The 23,735-nt window shown below is 38.1% G+C and overlaps 1 protein-coding gene across 1 annotated transcript in view; it reads left to right on the forward strand.

Annotated features, from left to right (window-relative positions):
- Positions 1-771: 771 nt before the first annotated feature.
- FSIP1 (fibrous sheath interacting protein 1) overlaps positions 772-23,735 on the forward strand; it is an 86,963-nt gene continuing 63,999 nt past the window's right edge. The window contains exons 1-9 of the mRNA XM_009931817.2: positions 772-1,062; positions 2,400-2,589; positions 3,493-3,591; positions 4,955-5,127; positions 6,041-6,125; positions 9,546-9,644; positions 12,709-12,809; positions 13,536-13,643; positions 20,484-20,648. Of these exons, the coding sequence (XP_009930119.2) occupies positions 937-1,062; positions 2,400-2,589; positions 3,493-3,591; positions 4,955-5,127; positions 6,041-6,125; positions 9,546-9,644; positions 12,709-12,809; positions 13,536-13,643; positions 20,484-20,648 (1,146 nt within the window). The 5' untranslated portion in view covers positions 772-936. The remainder of the gene's footprint in view (positions 1,063-2,399; positions 2,590-3,492; positions 3,592-4,954; positions 5,128-6,040; positions 6,126-9,545; positions 9,645-12,708; positions 12,810-13,535; positions 13,644-20,483; positions 20,649-23,735) is intronic.

The following is a 23,735-nucleotide window of genomic DNA, read 5'->3' on the forward strand; positions in this document are numbered from 1 at the left end:
GCCCTGCCGGGGGGGCCCGCTACAGGCGCTGCCGGGCGGGGACGGCTCCGCTCGCCCTCCCTTTCTCAGGCGGGGCCGTCGGAGCGGCGGCTCGGCCCGGCAGCGCTCCCGTTTGGGCAGCGCTCGGGGCTCCTCCCGCGGGCAGGGGAAGGGGCTTCCCGTCTGTGTGTTGAACCCCGTGTGACGTTTGTTTGTTTGTTTGTTTGTTTGTTCGTTCGTTCCGGCTCGCGTCCCTCCTGCTCCTCTGCCCACTTCTTCGCGCCGCGTCGGGGTGTCAGGGGCCGGTACCGGCGCGCGGCCGCGCTCGCCCCGGTCCTGGTACGGAAATGAAGCGCGGTACCCGCGTGCGCCGCCGGGAGCCGGCCCGTGCGCGGCGCGTGGCCGCCGCCGGCCCCGGAACGGGGGACGTGGGCTCCCGGTGTTCGGACTCGGAACGGGAGCGTCGGGACTGGGGAGCTGCCCCCCGGGCAGCAGTACTGCCTGCGGGCAGCGTGCGGCCGCTTTGCTTGGTGCGTTCGGGGTGTCCGTCAAACACCCCCGCTCGTGCTGGTGCTCCCCTTGCCGTCCCCTGTGTGCTGTGGGGGGGGTTTATGTTTTGTTTTGTTTTTGTGGTTTTTGTTCTAAAAAGCCGTGACGTTTCCTTTATTGTGAGATCACTTTTAAGATTTAAGCCATTTGAAGTTTCTTTGACGCTAAGCGCACTTGCGTACTTTAGTTGGCTCGATACAAATATGTATTTGCACATATATTAAAAAGTGTGTAGTTGAGTAGCAAGCTGGTCTATACTGGAAAGACCGCTCAGCGTTGAAGTACTAGAAAGGATTTGAAACTTGTTTAATCCACGGATGAAATATTACTGGACTTGTGTTGCATTATTATGAAACTGCTGGTTTGGAAGGTTGGGTTTGGTGGGTTATTTTTCAATTTCAGGTCACAATGGATATTACAAGGGGGAGCCTGGATAAAATTTCAAGGCCGGCATCCGGCTCGAGAGCTTATCCTATTTGTCGATCTTTAAATACATCTATGGATTTATTAACACCAGAGCCACGTTTGCCAAAGGTAATTCTTTTTGCCTTCAGTGGATTAAAAAACTCTGTGCCTAATTCTTCTTAGTAGAATGCCAAAGAAATAAGCTTCTGCTTTTTTAGCTTCATCTACAGTTCTGGGCTCTGCAGGTGTGCTAAGGGGTTTTGTGAAGGTTCACGAATGAGGGCTGCTCCTTCTGCATGCATGGAATGATATTTAATTTCATTTTGCTGAATCTGTGTTACTTTCGTATTTGCCACAAAGAGGATTGTTCAGCACTACAACCTGGAAAATTTGGTCGTCTTCCTCTTTATACTTGATTGGATTATTAAATAAATTCTATTTTAAGGAAGAACATTTGATATTCTGGCAATAATGTGTAGCTACATAGCTATAGGCTGTTGATGCATGAGCCAGTATGTACATAACTTCACTTCTATCCCTTTTGTCCTTTTAAATTTAAGCTGGAATAAAAATTATTTTGCTTATTAAAATAAAGCATTTGAATAATCGTCATGAGTTGAGTTTTTGACTAAAAGGCTTTCTCAGGATATGTTTAAATCGAGTTTAGAAAAAAATTCATAATATTCCAAGAAATACATCAGCTCCAGGGATTCAGCAAAGTCTACTGGAAATGGGTGTTCATCTGTCCTCTGAGAAAATTAATATTGAGGATTAACTTAATTTTGGGAATGGGATATGCAATGTGGTTGTTGGGATGTGGGAACTGGGACTTGGAAATTTTAGATTGATTTAATTAGATTAGTCCAATTGCATTGTAGCTGTGTTCACCTGTCAGTAGAAGGGGATCATACCTAGATGCTTCACAGAAGTACGACAATATTTTTTTTAATATGTTCACAGTCAGGTATTAAGGTTAACATCAGATAACTCTGAATCCAAGTTCTGACCTAGATGTCACAAACTATTGCACGAAAATTGCAATGTCTTGAGGTAGATGAATTAAGCATAAGCTTTTCATCCCTTCAAAGGCTATTAAAAACTCTGTAGTGTGAGCAAGAGACTGGGGTGCTGCCTGGTGCAGAGCACCCACAGTGCCAGGAAATGGATGAGGCTGTTGTACACACAGACTCTGCACTGGTTGGCTGTACCCTCTGCCACAGCAGAAATGGCATGAACCTGTGGAATCATTTTCTAGCCTGGCAATCCCAAATCTGGCAGTCTGTAGAATGATGAGCTTGATAATCAACGTGATATCTAAGAAACAGAACTCTATCAGATCTGAAAATGGTTCTTTTATTTAAGAATTACTGTGCAGTTTCATATATAATCGTTGCTAGCCTATGTTGTCTTTTTATTCCCCCCAAAGAATTATATTTTTATGGTAGTAATTAACTTGCATTTCATAGGTTGGTTCACCTGTCAGTTTGGCTGGTAGTCATCAAAGAGGCAGTCTAGAAGACTGCTGTCCAGAAGGAAACAAAGGTGATGACAGAGAGAAATCTGATGTTGAGGAAGTAAGAACGGATCAGCAAACCACAGTGGAGAGTACGACCTTCTTTCTTCAGAACTGTATACTGAATCCTGATGAGTTGTCAGGTGTGGGAATGACTAATGTTTTCTTGTTTTGTGGCTAGACCAAATATCATGTTTGTATAGTCTGGGTAAAATTCTGTCGGTGGATGGAAAAGAGGATGCAAATAGATAAAATTCTAGAAGAGAAGGAGATGTCAAAATTCATACCTTCACTTCACTTTACTATTTTGAATCCATCTTTGAAGGAAATGTAGTGGTAATGGCAGTGATAACACAGGGTATGTCTCGTAGCGTCTAAGCTGTGACCTACACCTTGGTGACGGCCTAAAAGATCAGGAGAAACCATCTGCTTGCGTTCTGTGGAACCATGTTAGAAAGTGTTTTCAGTAAGCTGTTTGTATCAAACTCTCAGAGACATCATGATCATTTGTTAGAAACTTTGTATCCTAATAATGGTCCACCAGTCCAAAAAATTGGAAATTATGGTTGTGAGTTACAGTATTTAACAACTGAACAATGGTAATGATAATAACATACTTTAAATATAAGTATGCATTATCTCATTTTAATGAAAGCACTAGTAGAAGTGCTTCAGATGACATTGTTTTGACATTCTGTAAATGGTAATAGATTAACTTTCTAGATCTTCTGACTCTTTAAAAATAGAGACTCGAAGGCCAGTATGTGAAGCAGGAAGTTTGGACACCTTCTTCAAGTGCAGATAGATTTCATGACAGAATTGAGGTCAAAAGAAATCCCTTGATTCCTGCTCCTGTATTTAATGTGTGTCCTGGTGTGCTAGTACATACAATTTTTTAAACAGTAATCCACTGCAGTGGCTCTGTGGGGATTCCTAGCTGACAAAAATGTATTTTGGTTTCTCAATTGTAGACATTTCAAACAGTATCTTTTAAAGTGTATTTCACATCTGTCTTATTGTGAAAGACTTTTTCCTATGCTTTTCAGGATGTATCTGCAATCCAGACTCTGGAGATGATAGCACTGAATCACAGACTTCGAAGTTCTGTGAGCCTTCCCAAGGAAAACGAAGTAATGCAAAAGCAGGTATTACTTTTCAGGTGTATGAAGTGAACAGTGCAATAAAACTTTTTTTCCTTTTCTTGTTAGTTCTTCTAGAAGAGTTTGGGATCATAGTGTATTTTTTGTGTATTATATAGCTATAAAGAAATATTACAAATTGAAAATGTATATGCATTGTGATACTCAAGAGACGTTGGATGAATTCTTTATTTGAAGATTATTTTATTACCGGTTATTCACTTTCTGTAATGATATGATTGTATTTGAGTTTTACATAGATTTGGTCAATCTAATAAGGCAGAATCCAGTGGTGAGTCTACCTAGTGCAGCAGTGCTAGTCATCTAACATAATATTCAGAACAGAAATTGAATAGAACTCAACTTCAAAGCTTCACTTCGTAGTTTTAGGTCCAAATCCATCTGCTGGGTTCAGGCCAGCTGAAATAAGTCCTCTTTTTTTATCTTGGGGTTTTCCCTGCAGTTCAGTTGGATTTTTATAGCTCTCCACTTGTTGAACCACTTGTCTCTTTTTATGGCACAAAGTAGACCAACGCATCACAGTAAATGCTTGGGATCTGTGGACGTGTACAGCATTTGACCTCAAAAGATTAGAAAATGGAAAGGTATTGCACAACTCCAAAGTTTGGAAGTCTGTGGGATGGAGACAGTGCTACAAGTGTTTCCTCTACTCTTGCTATGGAAGCTACGTTTGGCCAGAAAAGAGGGCAGAGTATGAGAATGCTATAGGAAGGGGAAAAGCTAAAATTGATCAGAAATTGTAATCTGCATGTTTAGGAAAAAAGAGACAATATGGAAATCTATTTTAATATTGGTAGTTTCCATAATGTTTCACCATTGCTATTTTCCAAAACGTTTTTCCAGAACCAGTTATCAGAATCCGGTTTGACTGAAATACGATTCAAGACTGAAACTTCTATAACGTTTAAAAGCAGAGATATTAAAGAGTTAACCCCAGAGTTAGTAATTTTAATGAATATTTCAACATGTATTCTACTCTTCAGCCTGAAGAAATTATTTTTTATTTTAAAGCTTGTATTTTCTGTGATTTTTTTTGATACTGTGGAGACGTCACTCTTCCATTATAAATTTAAATGGAATCACTTGCCCGAAGTGGGGAGCTCTTCCTCCCTCACACTCCTGTATCCAGCTGCTACAGCTGAGAGTTTGATGCAGCATTGTGTTACAAAGACTTCTGTATTTTTCCCTGCTACAAACAGGTTTAGAAATGAACATGATGTATATGCTTGAGAATAATTGAATTCTTGTCTGTTGTTGTTAGCAAATTACTTGTACAGCTTTTCAGGTTTGTGGTTTTTTTTAAGTTGAATTGCTTCAAGCTAACATTAATTTAAAATCTGTTCTACAGCAATCTCTGACAACTTGGAAGATTCTGAAGGAACAGATGTTGATCCTCAGATTCAAGCAGCTATAAAGATAATGAATAAGCTTGACACAATGCTGGCAAAAAAACATTCTAAGGAGAGAGCAATTAAAAAACAAGGCAAAGAAATGAGGGCAAAGCTCTGGGAAGAACTTCAGGTAAGAAGTATTCTGCTTATTTGGTAAATAGTATATCTTGGAATACTGTCTTACAGAATTACCATATTTCACAGATGCATTGTTTTATTAAATATTTCACAGTTGGCTGATTAAAGTGAAGAAATTGATCTTAAAAAATAATTTTGAATAGGCTTAATATATATTGGTTTAATATATATTGGCTAGGCAGGCTTTGAAAAAAGGCCGTGGTCCTTAAAAATTGGTATGACCATTTGCCAAATATACATCTGTCTGGGTGTGGTTTACTAGCACAGCCTTATGCTTGAGCTTGCTACTTGCAGGTACGATAAGGCGTGACAAGAGGTAATGTCTGTGAACCCAGACCTAAAAGCATTTGTTCTGCTCTACTGTGACCGTTCTTAGGCCCATCTGTTTCGGTACTGTCTGTTACTGAAGAAATTAGAGATGTCCCTTGAAGGAGCCATGAGAACACTACAGCACAAATTTCTTCACATTATTGGTGTCCAGGTCTCTAGCAGTTAAATGTCACTCTAAGCCTTGGAACATGAGATTTAGTATTTTCACTGAGGTTGAGTATTGTATCATTTGCATGAATACAAATGACAGTTGCTAAAAAGACATGATTGCAGTAGGCCTGAGTGTGTCTCGTAATTTCGTGGATTTGGATTGAGAGCCATGTATACATTACAGAACTTCTTTGTCATGTGAAATGTGTCTCCACGTAAGAGACAATATATAACATAGGCTTGAAAGTTCCACCATGCCTTCATCATAAGAAGAAAACAAAGCAGTAAGTAAATGTTGCCACTGAACAAGAAACATTTTAATAGGGTCTGAAGTTTGTTAGACCTGAGAAGCAGGCAATGTATTTTGCTTTAAAGTATTCACTTTAGAGTAAATATATTCATTATGCTTTATTTCCTTTGAATAGTCTATCAATACCACTGGAAGCCATGAGGAGATAGAAAACACAAAACTTTTTTTAGCTTTGATCTCATCATGGCAGAATACAGCTGGTAAGTAAGAAAGAAGTAAATAACCTGATATCACTATCCTGTATTTTGATTAATATTCATATTTTTGTAGGATACTATAAAAATAAAGCTTTCAAACCTTTACAATGAAATAATATTTGCATGTAAAAATACATCAAGGGAATATTTGAAAAATTAAATAATTTTTGCATTATCACAAATGTAGAAATTGCACTTTAATTTTGTTTATACAAACTGCATTTTTTCAGAGAACTGGCTACTCTAGGAGGGTAGAAATCCAGGATAAGTAAAATCCTCATTTTTTAAGTTGGTGGCAAACACAGCGGATTTCAGAAAGGATGCGTGACCGTTAACACCCGTACATGAAAGGAAGGATAGCAGGTGTAGGGAAAACGAAGAGTGGAAACCTGCTGAATAACTTGTATGTCTTTACCATTTTGGAATATCTGCAATAAGCAAGGAATTCAAAATTGCTTTGGTAAACAAACAAAATAATGAAGTTACTGATGTGTGTTTACTGATGGTCTTAGTTAGAGAGTTTGCTAGGCTGGAGTACTTGCTGTAGGAAGGGAAGGCAGTTAAAAAATATTAGGCCTAAAAATGTTGCTTAGAAGCGTTAGGGCTGTGGGCCCTGATACACGCATATCTTGGAGAAAATGTTTATCTGGGAGCGGGAGAGAGAGTGAGAAGAAGCAACGGCAGTGCCATGATAAAGATCTCGTAATATGGCAGAGGGAGGGAAATCCTGAGCCTTTTTAGAAATTGTTAACAGAAGAGCCAAAAGTATGGGGCCAAATTATGATCCTAACTACTGAGCTTTGTGTTGGAAAACAATACAGGAAGATGCATGCACAGCCCGGGTCTTAGAACATCATCCAAAAGGAAGTATGGGTCATTTACATTAGATTTGATACTGATTAAGTTACATTTAATTAAATTCTAAAAGAATTTAAGATTCTGAACGTGAGACAGAATTTGAGTAAAAGAGGTTGTCAAGTAGTATAGAGTGTGAGTCTAAGGAAAAGGCGTGAATATGAAACATGAACTTAGTTTTTTTAACCGGCTTTTTTTCTGAGGATTCTAGGGAAGAAAATTTAGGATAGATGGCAGTTTTAAAAAGTTAAACTATGTTAAAGACATGGTAGCAGACTATTCTCAGGAAGAAAAGACCAGGAATTCTGGTCAGATAATTTCTGAGTTTTATCATGATGTGAGGATGAAGACAAAAATATTCAAAGTGGAAATGAACATGCTGATAAGAATAAACGTTTGCATTTTATTTTTTGAATAAAAATCATTTCCATCTTCAGTAGCATTTAAAGCGCCAAGTTCTATAGCTGGATTAAAAGTAGACAAATGACTGAGGAAGGATTGAGTTCTTAAACAGGAAAGGTAAACAAATAGTTAATGATACAGAGAAATGTGGAACGTGATACATAACCAGAAAAGACTAGCTATGGTTAAAGTTACAGTGAATACCAATAATGTAAAACTATAGGTAGAATAGGGAAAAAAAAGTTAAAAAACTGTTTAGAAATGTTTTCTCTGTTGAGTCAGAAGGACACAATTCTGTGGAGTTCTAAAGCAAGTGGTTGAAGCATGTTCTGAAGTATTGGTAGTTTTCTTCAAGAACGCACATGGATGCTTGCAGGGACCTGGAAAAAGAAAAGACTGGGTATTTTAGCCACAGAAAGAAAAGGATGCCATTTTAGACTCTTACTGGGGGAGACACTAGAAAAAACTGTAGGCATTCTGCTCACACTGTCTTTATTGGGAGGGGCAGGGGAGACAAAAATAGACTGTATTTGTCAAGAATATACCATATCAGAACTTGAGAGTTGTTTTCAAAAATCTGCTGTTTGAATACTCTTTGTCGGTACTGGAGTTCTCAGAGATGTGTCAATCATATGCACATTTTGCATCCTGTCCTTCACCTGTATACCTGGCTTGAAAGGCTTTCTTGGTTAAAAGGCAACAGAATTGTGGTGTGTCCTGTCCTTTTTCTTGTTGGGGAGAGAACAGGGATTTGAGGTCTGAATGGTTATTGCTGAACAAAAATATGGATTTGAATGTTGGAAGTACATGCATAACAATGGTAGCAATGTGTGTTAAAACATCTCAACAAAACTTTTTATTACAAGGTAACCTGCTTTTTTTTCTGTGCTAAAGTTTGTTATGAAGGGAAGAAGACAGAATCTAATATGGGTGATACTTAGTCTCCAGTAGATGTCAGGATATAGTAAAAAAAACAGTAGGCAAGCAAGACTGTATGGCTGTTACTGAACTCCATCCTTCAATTCCTCTTTTATTTCAAAGGTAACTCATTGCTGTAGAGATCATGTGCAGCATATGGATTCTGATGTACTGTACTGGCAAAACTCTGCATGGCTTAGATTTATATTTTTCCTCCAGCTTGATCTTAATCTTGAATTTTTCTGTGATGTGCCTTACTTTTCAGGTCTTATTTATTTACCTATTTAAGTAGTAGCCCTGGTAGCTGCTCTGGTTGATACTGAAATGGAAATGCAATTCATGTATTTTGCTTTCAGAGCTTGAATTGGATAAAGAGGCTTATTAAATGAATTATATAGTGGAGCTATTTAAATACAGCTTTTAATGTGGCAGTGAAATCAAACACAGGTTCTGGGTACAAAATTATTAATGGTTTGTGTGTTCTAGCCTCTCAAGAGCAAAAAAATCTCTGACACGCTCATGGGAGAAATGTAAATCAGGAGTTAATTAAACTTAGAATCATTCCCCTGTGCTCTAGGTAACAAAATCGTACTTTCAGTTGAGTCCATTAAAATTAATTATTACAAGATGTTGGCTGTTTTTTTCATTGTGAAAAACACATTTTTTGTATGTGATATATATGGTTCTTTGCAATATGAGTCTTCTTCTGTAAGTGCTAAGGGTACAAAATACAAGTTAATTCTCTAACTTACACTTCCAGTTGATATGTCAGTACCGCGACTGATTTTTTTTCTTTGAGTAGCTGAAACAACTCTTGCATGCTAGGATATTTGAACACTTTTTTTCTAGACTTGACCTAAGCCACTTGAAAATCTAATAATTCATGCACAGGCAGACACCAGCTATGAAAACCTGAATGCTTTATTCTCATTCCGACTTCTTGATGACTTCCCACATGGTGTCTGCAGAGGCTTTTGAACTCCAGGGCCTTGGACTGTATCTTCTAGAATGTAATAATTTGTCCTGTATGGGTAGTAGTTGTTGAAAACAAAAACACAGGCATATGAAACAGCATAATTATTTGTGAGAGACACCTTATATTTTTCCGCCTTCTTTATTTCTTGAGAAATATGGTGATGTATCCAAGTAAACTTAACTTTCACGTGTGAGATCTTATAGTATGATACACATAAAATTAGATCTTTAAATACATTTCAGTTACATTTTATTTTAAAAAATTCCTTGCAGATCCTTCCTATGCTAAAGAAGGTGAAATATGTACTTCAATATTTCACGCACAAATTAATCCAGAAGATTATGATTGCCATAGACGCCAACATAATCGAGGTAAGCTTTATTAATTGTGTAGTTTGTATTTCTAGATATGGCAAAACAATGTGTATGATGAGTGTTTTAATGAAGACTTGGCCTTTGTGGCAAGGCCAATGAAATTAGAAAAAGCAAGGTTGCTTAGTGGAATGGCAGCAATTCATATTTTTTTACAAATGATAAAAGAGAATAATTTTGTTTGTGGCTTATCTAAAACATTGTACTTGACATCCTAAGAAAATTTTTGCTTTCAGGTTTATAAAACATTTTCATTGCAAAATGATGAGGTGTGTAACTGATTCATTGTAAAATGTATCACTGGTTCTTCATGTAAGTTCTTTAAAAACTTGTCTTTCCTGTTATTCTAAGGGACTGTAACTTTCATTAATAGGCTTTTGTTCAAGAAACCATCTGAAAATGAAGAGTGGTTCTGTATACAGTTTCAACTGTTCTGTACTTTTGTTTTCAGGAGAAATTGTATGGGTGTTGTGACCTAGATCTTCAGATAACTCATTTTAGATTTTGTTACGCTGGCTGATTATTGTAAAGGCTGCATTGCTTTTATAGATTATCTGGCAAAAATCAAACGTCTGTGCTGATTCTTCTAGACATCACTTGTTTATGTGCACTGTATACAGATATCAAGTGCTGGTAGTAGTGTAGTGTGTCCAACACTGCAAAATAAATTGAATTGTGCTTTTGTGCCTCTGTTCTTTCCCTATTTGAAATTCAAATTTGTATGGTTGAGTAACTTCTCACATGTGTTGTGACATAAGACTAGCTTCAGCTGCCTTTGCTATCAGCTGCAATTGTTTATTTCTTTGTCATCAACCCTTCAGTGTAAATTGAAGGAATCTGTCTTCCTAGTGACTGGCTGAGATGACAAAGATACAGTAGATGGGCGTTCCTCAAGGTTGAACTATTGATGACAGCAGAATCTCTGCACTTTTTGGAATGTGACTGCGTGTTCTAACTTTTTAAACCTGGACCTCAGCTCCCCTAATTTATCACTTGTCTTAGTCCACCAGTATGATACCTGTACTTTGTGTTACTGAATGTTTCTTCACGCTGGGTTGGAGCAATGCTGTGCTTTTGATTTCTCTGTCTTCCTACCATGTGTCTTCATTCCTCCCGTAAAATTAAGCTTGACCCTCATGCTTCCTAGTCACACTTTCTCAGTAGTGCTGGAGTGTCCTTGAATAGCAATGGCAGGCTTCATTGGCAGTGTTCAGGATGTCAGCGACCTCTGAAGCTCCCAGCATAGGCAAGGTTGGGAGTTGCTGTTGCTTGCGCTACATTCTCCTGGTTTGGGAACGCATGAAATAGAGATTGCTTACTACTTATGAGCAATAAATTATTTAAATTACTTTTACTCTTTCTGCTGGAGGCTTTTGCTATGGTTTCTGAATAGCTAAGACTTACTGTTTTGGTTGCTTTTGGATTTCTGTGTAACAGTTGTCATAAAGGCAAACCCTGAACAAAAGGAGCTTGACTTGTGGAGAAGAATGTATGTATTAGTTTTATACTATTACTTTAGCAGTCTCATCAAGGTTTGTACCAAATCTTTGAAATTTGTACGAAATCTACCAGAACTCGTATACAAAATTTGTTGAGCTGCAGTCTCTGTTTTACTTACCCATGGCAATCTTGTATTCGTTGTCCCAGTGATCCATGTCCGTCCCTTCTGGAGATGTTCTGTATGATAGCTCCCTCTCAAAATGCTTGTTCTACAGTCTCTTCTTGAGATGTTCTATATGATAGCTCCCTCTCAAAAATGCTTATTCTACAGTTAGAGAAAGATGTAGCTTCAAAGTAATGTTTCATATATGTTGCATGCTATGTTGGTGTTTGGTGTGTTTTGCTCATTTCAGGATACAACTTGTCATTTTCACGTGGATTGGTAAATTCTTATATGATCCAGTTCCTTGATAGATTCAAGATGTTGCCTAGTAATGTTAAAGATTGTTTGGGGTGCTTTCAGTTGTGCATTTGAATTGTGACAGGGTTTTCTTGGTCAGATCCAACACCCGAGTCCTTTCAGGTTTACTTGCAATTTGAGAGTAAGTCTGATTGGTGAGAATGTTGCACGATTTTTTGTCCGTAGTGTGTAAAAGGATGCACGGAATTTCATCACAGTCTTTGGGAGTTTGCTTTCAGTCTACTCACTCTGAAAGAGAGTTACTTCTGTGTAAACTTCCATAGCCTTCATAATCTTCTATTCTCTAATATGTTAAATTGGGGTTTTTTTGTAAGCAAATTGCCCACCCATTTTTCAAATCTTTACTTTCCAGAAAAACAAAAAGTACCTTGCCGACTTTTGAAGTTATTTTTGAGTCTTAAAAGTTGGTTATATTTGCTTAGACTTGTTATTTAATGTGATAAATATTTTCTGTTTGTAAAGGAATTGCTATTTTAAAACTGGTAAAAGTCTCTGAAGAACAGAATATATGCCCATTTTTGTATAATGGATTTGATGATTTTGTATGATGGATTGTTGAAAAAAGTGTACATGTGGTGTTGTCAGAATATCATGTGGCTGTTTAATAGCCTTACAGCTCTGTGATGAGTTTTTTTTAACAAAATTTGTTTTGTAAGCTGTGTTATAATAATATAAACTATATCATCTGTTCTTCAGCTGTTTTATTTAAAAAAAATGTACTTGATATGTCTCCAAATAGTTCTGTGGTTTTCAAAAAAATTATTGGCTGGTTTTGTACCAGTGATAAAACTGAAACAATGATAGGGTTCAAAGGAATGCCATGGCTTTTAATACTGCCGTGTTTAACATTTTTGAGGTCAGAAATCCAGAAGTATTTTAGCCTTGCCTACATTGAATGATCTCATAAAATCTTAAAAATGAGATTAGATTTTGACAATATTTATGCTTTAAATGTATATTTAATATATTTAATAATATTTAAAGCAATGTAGTTATATAAATGATGAAAACAGCATATCAAAAGTTTGTCTATCCACTTTATATGTTTGTTAAAGATTTAAATGGGATTGCTGTTATTACAGCTCTGACTGAATCAGAAAAGGAAAGATCATAACTTAGTAACTTTTCTTCCCCAAACTTCAGATTATCCAAATGAGTTAGAAACAAATGAATTTCTTAATCAAGCAGAAAAAACACATAGCAAAACTAAAATCAATCAGGATTTCATTAAAAAGAACATTGAGGTAAGCATTAAAGCATAAAATCATTACTATTTTTAGTTAACATTTAACAAAATGTTATATAAGTACTTCTGGAGACAGTTGGGTTTTTTATCAGGAACACTAAAAACTAATTAGGCATAAATGAAAAAAATCTTGCTGTTAAAATTGTTGTTTAAGGCAGAGTACTGTAGAAGATAGTTCTCCTTTTGGATGCTCACACTGTTTGGGACAATACTGCTTGTATGTATCTGCTAAAGAGTACTGGAAACTGCATTGTTCTGTTTGTGCCTCAATGTAGCTTGTTTTAAGGGCAAATATTTCCTAAGACTTCCTTTAAATGTATTTACTGTTAAGTTAAAGGAAGATGTTCTTATGCGTAGCTAAGGAATAGGTATGCAGGTTGTTCATGTATAGCCTGCATGGGACACTTACAGAAGAATTCTTTCTGTCAGAAAATAGATGCCTCGATGTTCATGCCTTTTTTTCTATGCAGACCTAGTAGCTATAATGATTTTTCATCCAATGAAAAATATCCATTCCCCCCCACGCTATGTCAAGGCTGTTACAAGATTATCAGTTTATTATATGTAGGCTGCTAGATTTTTCTGTCAGAGTGATAATCTGTATTACACCAGTAAGCAAGTTTTGGATGTTAATTTCACAGAGTTTAAAAACTTTGGTTTGGTGCTGTTTGAGGTAATGGAGTTCTAAAGTTTGTTTATATTTTTCTTTTTGTAAATATTTCAGCTAGCAAAGGATTCAGGAAATCAGATTGTTATGCTTGAGGGAGAAAGAAGGCGGCTAATTGAACTATTGAAAGATTTAGAAGATGGAGTTGAATTGCAAGATCTTGAGGTATGGCAATTTTAATTTGTACTGTCCTGTTGTATTTTTCTCATTTTTACAGTAAATCTAAATTTGATTTGGTTTTAGTCCCACCATGAAGTAACCTACTGAGATACGAGAGAAAAGCTGGACAAATCCAGTGGGCTTTGTCTCCAAGATGGAATTTTCATTGGCTGCTTTCCTCATTTTACTAACACTTGGACATTCCTGGCCTCAGAAAATCAGCAGAACTTTAAAGTTAGACATGGCAGAGAAGAAGGTGACCTATTTCCTCTTCATAAAATGTGAAGCTGCAGCCTATCAATCTGAGCAGCTAATGCTGTAGTCCCTAGCAGAAGGGCCAGCAACTACTTCAAAAAACTTAAGTTTTTTGAGGACATGAACTTCAGAATGCAGCAGTTGGGGAGATATACATTGATGAAGCTTATGTGTCCATTTAGAAAGATAACACGACATCTTTGTGTGGTTTCCAACTCACCATGTCATAGAAGTATACAGAGGAGCCAAAGTCTGCTTGAGTATTAGGCATTTATGCTTTAACATAATATTGTTAAAAAGTGTGCAGTCTGCATACTGCAGTGGATAGCAAGAGCTGAAGTAGATAGAAATAGCTTTCCTCCTGGAGAGTACAAAAGAGTGTGTGGATGTCCCACCAGTCACTGCTTCTAGGAAAGTCTGTGACACAGAATGATTCCCAGTAATATGAAGGCATCAGTCTTTTGAGGTCCCAGGAACTAGGAGATGGCCTTTATGTCTTGCTGCTTCAAGGGGAATGTCACAGTGAAGGAGTTCTCGGGGGCTGTTCTTTTACAGAAGTAATCATAAGGCTGCTAGGATGGGAAGATAAAATTTGGTATGAAAAAATGAATCGTACTAGGAACTTACTATACTTTTTGACTATATATGGTATTAAACATGCTAAAGATACGTGTTTTCATAGAATGAGCACCCTCGGACTATGTAAACTTGATATAACGCTTCAGAAAACCTGCATTTTAGTAAGTGAGAAGAAATATTGGGAAAATACTTGCTCTGTGTAAAGAAATTAGGTGACCTTTCTAATTTGTTTTACATTAAAATTTACATTATGTTAAGTCTATAGTAATGTTACAAACTTTTTCACAGCATTTGTAAGTATACAGTGAATCACAGTACATAAGAAGAAAGATGTGAACTTTGTGTAGAATGGACAAAATATATCCAAGGTCCAGTTTTTGTTTCATTTATACAGCTAAAAATGATATGGATTAAATTATTTTTCGTTAGGTTAAATAACAACTTATGTGTGAGAGAAAGAAACAAAAGCAAATGCATGTTTGTTTGTTTTTTTTAACTATCTCTTCCAATATTTTACTTTGAGTTGTTTTCTAATAAGATGAAGACATGCAAGAGTTGATGCTTTTCATGACTCTTTTCTAATATGCGTCTAAAATCTGCCTTTATAAATTACTGTTTCGGGATATGAGATAAGGAGGTGAGCTCAGGGTTTTCTTCATCTGAATCCAAACTGGTTGTGGAGACAGAGAACTAACTTACCTGCGGTTCATGACATTAAACAAATCTGTAATCTACCTAACTGCAGTGTTATTTCTAGGTTGAAAGTCATTCAGTCTGTGGTCCAAAACTTTTCTCTTTGCTCTAGGAAAACTAATAAATATACTCTATGTTTTGGCATTTTCAGAGCTTTGTGGGGCAAAGATAAGTGAAGAAGTCTGTATCAGTCAGGAAAACCTGAGGGACAAATGACTGAGAGTAAATAAATGTGCAGTATTTAAACAGTAGCTGTTCTTTCACAGTTAGTAGGCAAAAGCTGAAGCACAGAAAGCATAACCTTTGCTAATCATTGGTATACAAAGGTTTAAAACCTAGACTTCTGTAAAATTGCAGCAGTCTTCCTGTTGACATAACATTTGTTACCTTGCTTTACACAGAAAGCTAATTTAATTGTTTTGGACATGAACACCAAGCTTGCAGATTGGCTTATTTATCTGTGTAGAATACTCATCAGTTAATGACGTTGCACAGAGATGTTTGACTTAAATGACACAGTTTAGCATTAAAAAGGTGCAGTGGAAGGCTCTTTGGTCTAACGTTTGTCTACTGGTTAGGAGAGTTGATTTTTATTGTACTTGTAATTTGTTGAATATTAGAAGAAAAAAGTTAAAGCTCACTGGATCATTATTTAATTAATCTTTTGTCTATGCAGTTAGGAAAAGATTCAAGGTGTTCTATTAGACATGCTTGCAACAGGTTTGGCATTATAATCCCACATAAGGGTGGCAAAATATTAAGCTGAAACAGTACCTCATCCAGCCTTTGAGTGGGAAGAAACTATAAGGAGGGGGTTGTGGGGTTTTGTGTTTTGGTTTTCGCCTCTTGTTGGAAAGGTTGGTGTTTGACAATACCACCTTGTCTGTTCTTCTTTCCTGATCAAGGGCGTATTTCCATTTGAGGAGATGGTCCTGCATTTGATAAACATCAGCATTTAAAGATGTGAACATGTTTTAAACAGCCTTCTGTTAGTAAACATTAGGAGCTTTCTGACCCAAAGAATAGTGGCTTTTTTTTAGAATTTATTATTTTACTGATTGCAAAAGTCTTCTCTCACAATACATAGTTATTGGGTTTTCTTTTTCTTAAAGCTAGTGTCCTTCACAAAATTTAGAGGCATTTATGCAGAATAACTAATGCAAATTCTGACTAGCAATGTGTACCTTTTCTACACCAATTCTCAAGGCATCAAGGCAATGGAAAAGTATAACATCTGTCCAAATTTTTTATTTGGCACGTCACTATCATTTGGGCCTATATCTACAGAGATTTTACTATTTATATTAGACATTAAATACATCACTACACAGGACGTGTGTGTTGCTGTATGTGCTTGATACAATGGGCAAGAATGGGAATGGTAATTTGTGGGTTAGTCTAGTCTGTACTAGATCATCTTTTTGAAGAAAACAGCTCCTGAATCTACTGCTAAAATAGAATAAAAGAAAAGATAATACTTAGTTACTTAAACCTGTCTAGTCTGGAGGTGATTTCTTCCTCTCCTACATTTGAATTATATTATGGGTGAGGCATTTCCTGTGGCTGCTTTGAACAAAGATCATGAGGAAATTATCAGCTAATGAGTAATCTAGACGGCTTCAAGCTGGCCCAGGTAACTGTCAAGCTGATGGCCACTTTTATCTTATTTGATTCTGATTTTAAAAAGCTGGTGCAACTGCACTGGCTAAAGTAATGTTTTGGAGGTTATCAATCAAGACAGAGCTGGCTATGCTGTATGAATTCCTCTGTATGGTGTAATGGGAATTAGATAACTTCATTTGACTCGTACTACTAAATATTTCAGATACCCAAACAGCACTTCTTACTTTTTTAAAAAAGTGTTTTATGAGTATTTAAAGTATTTTAGAAGTACATATTCCTGCTAATCTAATTGTCAAAGCTGCAGGGGTATGATGTGTTTCAGATGTTCCACAGTAATAAGCACTGACTGTGCTCTTGTAAAAGTATTGTTCTGAGTTAACACACAGGAAACATTGACAGGACAGCAGCTTATTTTCCAAGCAAAGCCATCTTGAAAATACAAGAGAGAGTGTGTGAGTCCATTTAGCCATGGAGTAAAGTGACTGCTGGAGTTATTTGGACACGTGGAGTGGGTGTGAGAGCATGGGATAAAGACACTGAGCTGCAGCTAATGAGCCCAGTTGCAGCTTAACTGACTCCTGTAGAGTCATTTCTGTGTGTTTGCACTGTGCTCTTCGGTGTCTGATTAGCGGGTGGTTAACATGGCACAAGTGTAGTACCACATTGGATACTTATGATGGTCACCGTCTCACTTGAACAGATGCTTCCACAAAGCTGGCAAGCTTGTAGAGACATTTTTTGAGTGGCTCTTCTGGAGTCAGGTCATGTGCGGTCAGGTTTCCTAGTTGTGTCATCATACTTGTATGAGAAAGCATTAAAAGAACTGATGCTGTTTCATAAAAGAGAGGACTCTCTCTCATATATGTATATATATATATATACATATATATATATGTGTATATATATATTTTTTTTTTTTAGTATTTAGCATGGAGGTAATTTATGACATGTGTTTGGGGTATGCTTTTATTTTTTTTGCAACCAGTGCAATGGATAATGGAGATGAACCAGGGATGACCTCATAGCAGTGGTATTGTAATTGGAAGCTGATATTTCCTCCTCTTGCATGGACGCGGTTGCTTAAATAGCTGGGGGACTAATCTGAAAGCTGTAAAGGAGTAGTGGACATGAATCTCTTGTAAGACAGATGTTGAAGTCTTGGGGCAAGGTGCTGGTCCTTTTCTGTTAGGAAAAAGAAAGGAAACCAGCAGTACACTCTTGTCCTCCCTCACATCCCTGCACTTGTAAGGTCCTACCCGGTGTTTCTTTGGAGTCAGGACAGAGACAGTGTCATTCCCAGTGAATGATGGTTATGCAGACCTGCTTTCCTGGGTGTGAGGGGTGCCAGGTTGCTGTGGAGAACCTGCATCTGTTTGCGAATATGGTCCCATTTGTTTGGGGCAAGCTCACTCATAGTACACAACTGTCTGTACTAGGAGCACACACTCATATTGGTTAGTCAGGTGCTACTGCTATCAAGAGGAAAAATTCATGTAGATCATGATCAGGAAAAGAACTCTGTGCTCTCTGTCCCTCTCAATGTTTCTGTGATAACATCCTCGGGCTCTAGAAAGGCAGCAGATACTTAGAGCAGTTCCTTTGCTTTCCTAGGAAGGCCTTGTTTTCTTTGGTGATGTATTGCAAGTGTCACATTGCATCTCATATCCTCGTTTTGAGATTTTGCTCCAGGTGGTTTCTGCCATAGCATCAACCTCTGCAGTTTCACTCCAAGCCTGGTTTTGGTCAGGCTTTCTCACTTTTTGACTCCTTATCAATGGAAAGTTGTCCTTTTAGACATAGCTGCTGATTGTATTTCCTTCTTTGGCTTGCACAGAAGTCTGTTGCCTCCTTCAGAGGACAACGGAGAGTAGTGTATTAAGTTCCACTGTATTTGGACTTCTAATGTGCTGCTGTGCAGGTGTGATTGGGCATGTACCAGAACAGATGTGTGTCTGTGTTTGCTGCTAGACTTTGAGATGCAAGTTTATTGGGGGAGTTTGACAAGATGTACTGTTTTTCATTGTAGTTGAGAACTTCTTATTTTTGTGCCTCTTGGCTTGCATTTGTTTTTTTTAAAAGAAAAAAAAATCTTGCTGTCTCAAACTTGCTATATGGTCAATTCTCTGTTCAGTTCCTTGAACTGAAGTTATAATTATGGTATCTCCAGAATAAGTGTGCAAACAAGGAGTGCTGAGATGCAAGGCATAACAGAGTGATTTAGGATGATGGAAGGGAACTGCAATAGGCATGGCGTGAGACTTTTAAAAGTTTCACTAACTTGGCTAAGAGACTCTAAAGTGAGATGCATCATTAAGGAAAAGGGGTTTGCTATCCAAAGTCCTTCTCTTGCATGGAAAGAGAACTTGATGAAAGGAGTTGTATAACCTTCAGAAGAATGGTGAGGAACTTGGGAGCTGTCTGATTGCTCTTTGGCTAGGTGGCATGGAGGTGAGGCATCTGGCTTTAAGCAGTTTTATTTCACGGATTCTGAGTGGCTAGTCAGTGAGGATGCAGGCTTTGGACTTTTATAGAAGTAAGTAAAGTAATGGGTCTGTTTAGGTTAACACAATGCCTTTTTTGCTGTTATATTTTAACAATCACAGGATCACAGAATGGTAGGGGTTGGAAGGGACCTCTGTGGGTCATCTAGTCCAACCGCCCTGCCAAAGCAGGGTCGCCTACAGCAGGCTGCAGAGGACCATGTCCAGGCAGGTCTTGAATATCTCCACAGAAGGAGACTCCACACTCTCCCTGGGCAGCCTGTTCCAGTGCTCCGTCACCCTGAGAGGGAAGAAGTTCTTCCTCATGTTCAGACGGAACTTCCTGTGCTTCAGTTTGTGCCCATTGCCCCTTGTCCCGTCGCTGGGCACCACTGAAAAGAGTTTGGCCCCATCCTCCTGACACCCACCCTTGAGATATTTGTAAGCATATATTAGGTCCCCTCTCAGCCTTCTCTTCTTCAGGCTGAACAAGCCCAGCTCCCTCAACCTCTCCTCGTAGGGGAGATGCTCCAGTCCCCTCACCATCCTCGTAGCCCTCCGCTGGACTCTCTCCAGCAGCTCTTCATCTTTCTTGAACTGGGGAGCCCAGAAATGGACATAGTACTCCAGATGGGACCTCACTAGGGCAGTGTAGAGGGGAAGGAGAACCTCCCTCGACCTGCTGGCCACACTCCTCTTGATGCATCCCAGGATGCCACTGGCCTTCTTGGCAACAAGGGGACACTGCTGGCTCATGGTCAACCTGTCATCCACCAGGACTCCCAGGTCCCTCTCCGCAGAGCTGCTCCCCAGTAGGTCCACCCCAAGCCTGTACTGGTGCATGAGGTTGTTCCTGCCCAGGTGCAGGACCCTGCACTTGCGCTTGTTGAATTTCGTCAGATTCCTCTCTGCGTGTAGATGCATGTGCTTTCTAAAAATAAAAGGAAATACATATTTTTTTAGAGTCCATTTAAGTGTTTACATAGTTATATTTAAAAATGAAAAATGTATGCCACCAATTGTTCTGTCCATATCTGCTTTTAGGTATGCTTGGTATATGAGTATTGGCAGAGTTCAGCTATGTACAGAGACAGAGGAAAAATTACATTTTATTCTTGAGTTTATTTGAAAGAAGAAATGTACTTGATGTGTAACTGCCTTTAAAGTCTGTTTCCTTTGGGAATGAAGATTAAATATTTTCTCTATCTTTAAATAGGAGGATGTATCTGGCCGGCTAGCACCAGGAGAAGGGTACACACCTGAACCGATGGAGTTTCGTCACCTAAATGAGATAGACATTAAGCTTCAAGTACTGCGATCTGATGGGGATTTTTCTGTGATTTCTAGCTCTTGCTCAAAATCTCCAAGCCAGATTTATCAGGTATATTACAGAACAGAGCTCATATTGCAGATTTCACATTTGAAGTATGCATTGAGATCTGATGCAAATGAAAGTACAGCATGCATCTTCATTGGTATTTTTTTTTGTGTGTTTTTCTGTGGTTTCTTATGCAGGAATTGGTAACTGAGATGTTCTTAACTGCATGAGGACCTCAGTGGTTTTATCAGCATAGTGACACATTACCTATGATAATTTGTCTTTGGGAATTAGATTTCTTCTTATCTCAGGATTCCAAAAGTGCTTCTTCATTTATGATCTGGGATTGTAGACAATTGATTGAAATTTTGTGTTCCTTGTTTTTGATGGCCTGTCTTTTTCCCTTGCCAGCAGTAGTAAGAACCTTTGGGGGATATCAGCCTTGAGAAATGATTGTATTTTGTACATAGAAGTCTCCAGTTTATCGCATGCCCTGGTAATGTTGCCCAATATAATGGAGGAAACGTGACATAAAACACCATAATTCCTGTTTTGCTCTTATTTGTACAAAACTTGTTTGCTCTTATTAAATTTACAGTTTATAGCCAGAACAGGCGTATTGGAGGCTCTGTAAGAGTGTACATTGGCAAAACTACAGGTTTTCAGTTACCAGCGTATGAGAACCATCTCTCTGAATGGCTAAAATATCTGTGGGTTTTTTTTTCTTTTTCTAAAAAGCAGATTTGCGTTGACTTCTTGCTGAACTTCAGGTTTTGTTCTACCTGTAGCAGCAGTTCCTGTGGCTCCACCTGTTGCGGCGGAGTGGCGTTCTGACGTTGCTCGTTCCCCAGCTGATGTAACGCCTGGCACGGCGGCTCGCTTTACTGGGTCATCACTGCCGCAGTCAGTGCCGGTGGGACCCGGTGGCATCAGGGTCATGGAGCTGAGCTTGCCGGTGGTGGCTGGGTCTTGTGTTCACTGTTAGGAGACATCAGCTTGGAGTTTGTGCAGCTGCCTGTGACAGTGAACGCTCTGTGCAGGAGCGTTTGTCCAAGTGGTTGCTGTTGCTGCCTTTTCAGGTAAAAGCTCGGAAGGATTTCAATAGCAGCTTGCATTTATGTGTATGCTTATCTTTTTGAATGATATTAAACTTAACAACTGAGAAGAGGTAGTTTCCATAAATTATCCTACATTAGTGAAAAGCAGTTGCCCTTCAGCGTTGTTTTGTGGCATATAAAACTTTCAGACATTCTAGTTCCAGGAAACACTTACAGGAGTCGATTTGTCTTTTTTTGTTTTTGTTCAGATAATTTTAAACATATGAATTATTTTAATAAAAGCTACCAAAGAATAGGACTATTTAAAGGTGGTTTCATAAATTTAGAGAAAGAGATAAACAGAAAAAATACAAGTTGAAGTGAGTAGGAGGCTTTAGTTATTTAAAACTGCATTTAGAAAGACACTAATTGCATAAATGCAAAACAAATTAAAAAAAACCCAACAAAACAAAAACCAAAAGCACACCCTCCCACTCTGCAGCTGTCTAATTCTGTAATTGTCTTGGTTTCCTGGTGCCTTACCAGTTGACTCCAAAATCCCATAGGTGCCTTCATTCCTGCCGCTCTGCTTCTCTCAGCAGAGGACAGGATGTCTAGTGGTTGCCTTAGTTTCATTGTGATCCAGACTTCAGGCAAGTCAGTGTTAAGTTGTGTGTGAAACCTGATTTGGTAGGTGTGATCTGATTGTATCTGGCATTCTGACATGACTGGGCTTGTTTATATTTATGTAGAATTTCAGCTGCTTTTTTTTTTTTTAATTGTAAGTGGAGGAGGAAATAGTTGTCTGAACTTTCAGGAAGCTTGCTGTGGAAGCTTTGTACCAGCTTTAGCCTTTAGTCCTGTGTTCTTGCTTATGGTTATTTTTGTTTTGGCAGGTAAAAAAAAAAAAAAAAAAAAAATCACTCTTCATTTCCTTCATAGCAATAACAGCAGGTCAAGTTCTGAATTTAGTTATGCAAGTTCATTCTCAACACTTCTTGTTTTCCAATTCTCTTAACAGTTGCTTTTTCAAAAAACCCAGGAATAACATGCAGCAATAGTTGAGAAATCAGTGAAATTATTTTGAGTTTAGAAAGCTTCCTCTCAGAAGGCATGAAAAATGACTTTTTTTTTTTTTACAAGTAGTTGTTCTAAGTTCATGGTCTTTTTATAACAGCCTTGGTTATCACGATCAATATCCCCTAATATTTGTTTCATAGGAGTTTGTTTTTTTTATATTAAGGTGCCAGAAGATGGCTGCAAAAATCCTGAAAGTACAGAATTTATTTTGAATTAGTCTAATTGTTACTGGACACAAGTCTAATTTGGAACGTGGATGTCCTGTGCTCTGGAGAAGAGACTGATTGCAGTGACATTACTCTTTCTCCTAAAAATCAGTGCTGAAAGTCTTTCTGACTTCCATGAGATGTGGATTTCATCTGTTGTGGCTGAGTAGGGTATAGTGAGTTTGTGTTGGGAAACATTGGGAAAGATTGTTAGTCTGTAAATCATCTGCTTGGATTTTTGTTTAGAATTTTAGAAGCAATTAAAACAAAATTAGCTTAGAGGTGCATATCATAAAGCTGCACATTCTTTTCTTCCGATACGGCATTAGATACCTCTTCCAGAATGCAAACACTTAATCACCATTGGCTCAGTGGGAGAGCTGCTTTCTGCCCCTGATAGATACTTTGGCGGGATATAGGAACTATGCTCTGACTCTGAAATCTTTAACAACTGGCTTTAATTACCGTACAGTACCATAGCTGAGCTGTCACAGAGGAACATACAGCTTTATCTCATAGTGCAGTGAGTCCAGCTGGATTCAGAATGCTTTTCCATGACTAATGTTCTCCTTTACATGGAAATGTTTCTCATCAAAATTGTATTTCTCTCTGAAATATTTCTTTGTTCTGGCGCCAACTTAATTAAACATTTAAAAATGCTTCTGTCTTACTTAGTATTTTGGGGGAAGAACAAATTAAGTTGAATGGAATACTAGAAGAGACAGGGAAGTGGTAGGATGAAGAATATGATGTGTAAGACTGTGTGTGATTGTACAGTTACCAGCTTGAAAAACTGGAAAACTACCTAAAAATAGAAGCAAATGGAG

This window comes from Opisthocomus hoazin, chromosome 7 (assembly GCF_030867145.1).
Source record: "Opisthocomus hoazin isolate bOpiHoa1 chromosome 7, bOpiHoa1.hap1, whole genome shotgun sequence".
NCBI classification, from domain to species: Eukaryota; Metazoa; Chordata; class Aves; order Opisthocomiformes; family Opisthocomidae; genus Opisthocomus; species Opisthocomus hoazin.